General features: G+C 48.4%; 1 protein-coding gene across 1 annotated transcript in view; it reads right to left on the bottom strand.

Annotated features, from left to right (window-relative positions):
* N6AMT1 (N-6 adenine-specific DNA methyltransferase 1 (putative)) overlaps positions 1-3,582 on the bottom strand; it is a 14,792-nt gene extending 11,210 nt beyond the window's left edge. The window contains exons 1-2 of the mRNA XM_019525573.1: positions 3,404-3,582; positions 1,547-1,633 (exon numbers count right to left, since the gene is read on the bottom strand). Coding sequence (XP_019381118.1) covers positions 1,547-1,633; positions 3,404-3,546 — 230 coding nt within the window. The 5' untranslated portion in view covers positions 3,547-3,582. The remainder of the gene's footprint in view (positions 1-1,546; positions 1,634-3,403) is intronic.
* Positions 3,583-6,429: the final 2,847 nt, after the last annotated feature.

Consider the following 6,429-nt stretch of genomic DNA (forward strand, 5'->3'; position numbering starts at 1 on the left):
GTGTTGTAGTATCACCTAAAGGACACTACCTAAATTGAGATCTGGTTGCACTACACAACATCAAAACAGTCTAAAGTTCTTTGGAGCAGGTATAATCTCTTACTTAAACAGAGAGAAAAAAGATGTAATTGAACAAAAGCCAGTAAGAACTTCAATGTGTATGCTCATACAGAAAAGGTACAATTAAAAAAAATTAAACTAAAGAATCTATTGAATATTATTAAAGTAGAACATTGATTATCTGGAATAATTAGCACCACAATCATTCTAGATAATCAAACACCAGATAATGCAGTGCTGAAAACTATAACTACTGTACTGTAAATTAAATATTTAAAAGCTAACAAGAAAAAAAAAATCTGCTCCTGTGTAATGTTTTTAAATCTCGAAGTATTATTAATAAACAACATGCAGTTGTCTCACTAACAAGCAAAACCCAACTGATAGGGTTTTTTTAAACACAAAACCTTCCAGTTAATTAACATTGCTAGAAAAGTGATTCATTACTATATGAGGTCTTCTCAAACTTCCAGTATTACCTGAACTAATCTCATTATTTAATCAAATTACCTAATTCTTGGGAACTCCCAAGAAAAGTTATTAGTGGTAGCCTTTAGTTTGCAAGTAACTAAGGTATCATAATAGCTAACTGCTTAATTATTCTCACACACATATTAATTACTTTATTTCTGAAACTGTAAGGTCATTCTACATCTTCTTTTCTCCAATGTTAAAAAAAAAAAATCAATCCATAGTGGATCTTCATTCTGTTTACAACATATGTTAGGTTTTTGTAGTGGTAAGATTGGTAAATTTGCACCAATTACTTCATTTAACACTGGAAGTGGGGGGAAGCCCCTCATCTTAGAATTGAGTATGAGGGCAATGGGTGCAGGCAGCTGCTGTGGATTGGGTTTCAACCCCATCCTGGGGTCACGGCTGTAGCCAGAGCTGCTGTTTTCCCCACCACTCTGCACCTGGCCATCTTCCCTCCGCATCGTGCAACCCCTGCTTCCCACCTTACCCTTGCTCCATGCTAGCAGGCTCTATGCAGGCTGCAGCCTGGGGCACTGAGTATGGCCCCAGCCTGGCCCTGTAGCAACATCATATAGCCCACATGGCTGCTACAGGGATAAGCCGGGGCCATGTTCAGTGCCCCAGGCTAGAATAGGGCCAGGGCCTGCCTGTACAGAGCAAGATTAAAGGAGAGAGAGAAGCAGAGGCTAGACGAGGGAGAAGGGGACAGAAGCTGGGGGGAGGAAGATGGGAGGTAGGCAGGGGCAGACGTGGCAGGCACAAGCAGATGGCAAGTTGCTTGACATCCCACTACCTGCCTCCCTCTGCCTACCCACCTACAGTGGCGAGGAGGGCAATAAATTAAACATGACCCCCCGCCCCAATAATTAGGTTCTGTACATGGAAAATTATAACAAATGTATAAATGTTCCATGTATAGAATCTAATTTTTGGGGGGGGTAATTTTAAGATCTGGGTTATCTTAGAGTCGTGTCAATGCAGTAATTTAAAATTTTGGTATTCTACTTACATATATAATGCTTTGGGTCCAACAATGGAAGCCAGAAATGTTGAAACCACACCAGAGCCTGAGCCTACTTCAAGGCAGATCTCAACTCTAAATTTAAAAGAAAATAAATGAGTACGTCGTGTATTTACAAGAATAGAAGGACTGGATAGGGAATGCTGCCAAACTTGTGGTCAGAGGCATTCCCAACCAGTGATGGTGGAATGTTTATTGGTCATGCTGCCCTCACAGCACGATGGGAGATCTGCTTTATATTGACTGATCTCTCTCTGGTGATAACTGGTGCTCTTGAAGAATCAAAATGTTTCCCCCTTGTCACAATCCTGTTAGTTCTTTTCACCTCAACCCAATATCAGTTTCCACTGACATCAAATCTCAATGGTTCTGTTCATTACTACCACTTGCTGGTAGAAACTCTGCTAGCAGTTGTGGCATAAGAGTTTGAAGCAAGGTTGCCCAGAAAAACAAGGATCTTAAGCACTAAGCAGAAATATATTTAAGCTGGCCCTTGACATGTACATCTCAGAAATTCCAAGATGAACAATAATAAAATTAATTCCCTGTATGCTACCTAGTCCAGCTCATATGGTACTTGTAATGGCCCAGAAATGTTTTGAGTATAAGAGAGACCAACATAAAACAACTTACTGGAATAAGGAATGAGAGAGAAACGCAATCCATTCCCTGCACAATAAAGATAGATTAACGATGGCAGGGACACACTGTAACTGAAGAATTTTTTTTTCTCTGAGGATTATGTTAGAAAGTAATCTTAAGTTTAGCAAAAAATTACCATCAAATGTAAATTTGTTACTATTATGTAGTAAACCTACACAGAGGCATGAAAACCCACACTCCTTTTTGCACTGGCAAACCTAGCTGTAGCAAATCTGTGTCCTCTAAAGCAGGAAATGGTTCAGAATAGCATCCACGGTGGCTGGTGTTTCAATTTAAGCATCAGCACATTAAAAACTCAGGGACAGCTATATCCAGCTATGGTGCTGTAGATCCTGCAGCAGCAGAGACATTTCTCAGCATCAGGGCCATCCCCAGGGCAGTGCAAATCAGAACAACCACCCCAAGCCCCATGCTTTGGGGGGCCCTGTGGAGCTGGGCCCATCACTGCACATGTGACGCCTCTAGCGCTGACTTCTATCCAGCTTTCCTTTGAATGGGTGGCTGGGAATGTGGCTCCTGATCCTGAGTCACAGAGATAAGCATGCCCGCCCCAGGCACCGGGCAGCCTGCCTGCCTGCCCTCCTGGCTGAGGAAGGGAGGGTAGGTTTCCAGGAGTAGGTGCAGGGAAGCCCCATACTGGGATCTGCAGGGGCTCATGGAGGCACCCTGAGCTACCCTCAGCCTGACTGGGTGCTGCTGCCAATGGTAGGGTCCCACACATGGGCTTGGTGCCCCCGGACTGGGAGCTGCCACCCTGCCCCAGCTCCCCCCACTGCTGCAGGCTCCAAATGGGCCCAGCCAATGATACAGCCCAACCGCACAGGAGCTTGAGGCAAGCCCCGCCCCTCAAATGACTGCTGGCTCCGCCCCCCGCACCCACCTCGACTCCTCCCATTGGCTCTGCAGTCTCCCTCCCGTGCTCACTGGCACCCAATAGGAAGCGGTGGGTGGAAGCAGGCACAACTGGATGGTACCGAAGCACGAGCTCGCAGCACGTCTTCAGCTCCCCCCATTGGCTGTCCGGTCCCCCTCCCGCGCTCGCAGGCAGCCAATAGGACACGGAGGGCTAAGGCTACTAGCCCAATAGCACCGCTGCACAAGCGGCATCGGCTCCTCCCATTGGTTATTCAGCCCCCCCCCCCAACCGCAAGTGGTTTCTTCTCCTCGTTAGCGAGCGCGCACCGGGTGTTTCGTAGCTGGGACGCATCTAGCTCGAGCGCGTCCAGCAGCAAATAGGTGTCCTCAGCCGGCTCGTACACGTCGCGGAAGGGCCCGTGCGGCCCCACGTGGTGGTGCTGTGGGGTGGGCAGCGCGGGCGCCGCCATTGCTGCTTGGTGGAGTGCGCATGCGCGGGAGTTTAACGCCCTTCTCGATCAGTGGTTCGGTGCTCGGCTGAGCTGCCTTGCAGGGGTGGGGGGAGATCACGGAGCAATGGATGGCAGGGAATGATGAGTGGGGCCGCGTTACCGATTGGTGACGCAATCGGGCAGGAGGCGGAGCTACACAGGGCGGAGTCTCGAGGTGCGTGACGTAAGCAATCGTCTGCGGCAGGGTCGGGCGCTATGTTGCTCCCACGTTTCACTTTCCCCTGTGTAACCCATCATCATGCTGTCTTGTGCCTCTCATGCAGCAACGTGCATGCTAGTGCCTCTGAACCACTGAGTCCCTGAGGTGCTGCCGTACCAGTCTCTGCTGGGGACACCATGGCTGGTGCCCAACAGTTGGAGGCTCCCCCCACCAGTTGCTGACTGGTTGCTGGTGGGGCAGGTGGTACCAGTTGCCCATGATATATTAATTTAAAAAATGGATGTAGGGGAAACACCATGTATCTGGGTCCAACAGGACAGTTTTCCTTAAGCCTCCTGGGGATAACTGTTCTTCTGGCATGGTTTAGTACCTGCTGAGGTGTTGGGGTTTAATGCCCATTTTATAGAAGTGGGAGGCTTCTCCCTAGATTGTTCCTAGGGCCATGTGGCTGAGGGCAGGCAAAACTTGAGGGCATCCATACCCCAAGCTTCTGGGATTGGGCCTGCAAGTAGGATGCCTGCCAAAAGATTTTTGGAAATATCTGGAGCCCCTAGTGGGGGTGGAGGATGTTGCCTGTTGTAGGGCCACTTATGGTTCTGGATTGACTCATGGATTTGGACTTGATTTGCTTGGAACACGAAAATTTAAAAAAAAAAAAAAGAGATGTAAATGGCCTTCTCAGTCCAGATCAAGCGTAGCCTATGCTTACCTGGCAAGGGAAACACTGTGACCACTGAGGCAGTCTTCCTAGTCATGCCCAGGGAAGACCGCTCTTCTGGCATGGGGATAGTACCTGCCAAGGTAATGTATAGTAAACCTCCCACTGACCCAGGTCATGAAGATAAGAGATAATCCTGCCCTGGAGTGGCAGAACTTGATGCAGGATAAAGAGTGCTTTAAGCAACTTGAAGGTGTTAAGTTGTGGCCCACCCAGGGCTTAAGAGTAGGGCAGTGCAAAATTTCACTGAATGTTTCATTTCAAAGCTGTTTTGAGCTCGAAACAGCAAACTTAAGATGAAACAAAAAGCTTTGAAACAGCTTCGAAATGAAATGGCACTCGGAACATTTTTAAATGTTTCAAGTTTCGAAGCAGCCCAGTGGCAGGAGGCTGGGAAGAGTTAGGGCTGTGCTCCGAGTGGCTCCGCAGCCCCATAGAGCAGCCTGGAGGCAGGAGGTGGAGCGCAGCCCTGGCTCTCCCACCCCTCCTGCCACTGCTCTGAGTTCCGTGGGGCTGGCAGAGTTGATCGAAGTGCACCCTTGGCTCTCCCCGCCTTCCGCCACCAGGCTGCACTCTGAGCAGCTCCACAGCTGGGAGGAGTCCAGCACAGCTCCGCAGCCCTTGCTGGGGTGTGGGCCCCCAGATCTGTGCACCAGAAGACAGGAGGCTGCCGCTGTTGCCTGGGGCCAGCAACAGTATCAGTCTTTCCCGGTGCTGGGTGCAACTTGCACCCAGCACTGGTCCCAGGTGGCAGCAGCGGCCTCCTGTCATCTGGTGCACAGATCTGGGAGCTTGCACCCCTGGGAGGAGTCTGGCACAGCCCCGCAGCCCTTCCGGGGGCGCGGGCCCATGGATCTCCATGCTGGATGACAGTTGGCTGCCACTGCCAGCAATTATCACAAGTTTTGCTTTTTGCAGTTTGAGGTGCAGTTTCTGAGAAACCTTTGCACCTATATCCTTGAAATTGGCAGGCTTCATTCCCTCAGAAGGGGCTAATAATCCCTCCATTTTTCATCTGAATCAGGCAAGAAACGACAAAGTTTTAGGCATTTTCATGATTCCCCATTATAGCCTATGGGCGGAACTTTGAAATGCATTGAAACGGCAAAACAAAACAGGACAGTGCTTTGAAACGAAACAAAATGACAAAATGAAACACTGTCCTTTTGAAACGGTGAAACGGACATTGAAATGAAATGGTGTTTCGCATAGCCCTAGTTAAGAGCTCCAGGAGTTCCCTAAAATTACTATATAATAAGGTCCTTAGAGTTCAGGCAAAGACTGTGTCCAGTTTCCTCCTCTGTGGTCTTTTATTTATTTATTTTTACTGTTACTTAAGGCTCTACCTGGAATCGCTGCTTTTGCATTTAAGCCAAGCTGAAGGATGTGGAGAATTGCCAGTCTGGGGCAGATTGGAGGCATGGCCAGCCCTGTGTAGCCCCTGTCTAGCAGCATGTAGTGGGTGCTTTAAGAAGAGGATAAGAATTTGGGAGATGATAAGAATCTGGGTAGAATGACCCACCCCCCTCCCATTCTATGCTCCTTGGGGCCATGGGTCAGTTGCCTCCCTAACGATTGTGCTTAATAGTTCCCAATGGACCTGTCCTCCAGAAATGAAACCCACGGATGCAGTTGGCCTCATGAGATCTTGTGGTAATGAATTCCACATATTCACTGTGCATTTTTTTAAACTCATTTGTTTTAATCCTTCAGCCTTATTATGTCACTATTACCAATAGAATTCTTTTTGCCCAAGCCCCCCAAGGATTAACATGGCGCCTCATCTGAATTGGTGTCAAGTGAACTTTAATATTAACCTCTAGGCACTATTACAGGTTTCCTTCCCACAGTATGACCTGGCAAACAGTTCTTGGACATTTCAGCAGTGACCTTCAGGGGTACCATGCCTTGGGTCCTCCTCTGGGCATGTGGGATATTTGTTTCCTGCTTTGCCTCTGCTTGA

This window comes from Gavialis gangeticus, unplaced genomic scaffold, assembly GCF_001723915.1.
Source record: "Gavialis gangeticus isolate Ggan-Ray unplaced genomic scaffold, GavGan_comp1, whole genome shotgun sequence".
Taxonomy (NCBI): Eukaryota; Metazoa; Chordata; order Crocodylia; family Gavialidae; genus Gavialis; species Gavialis gangeticus.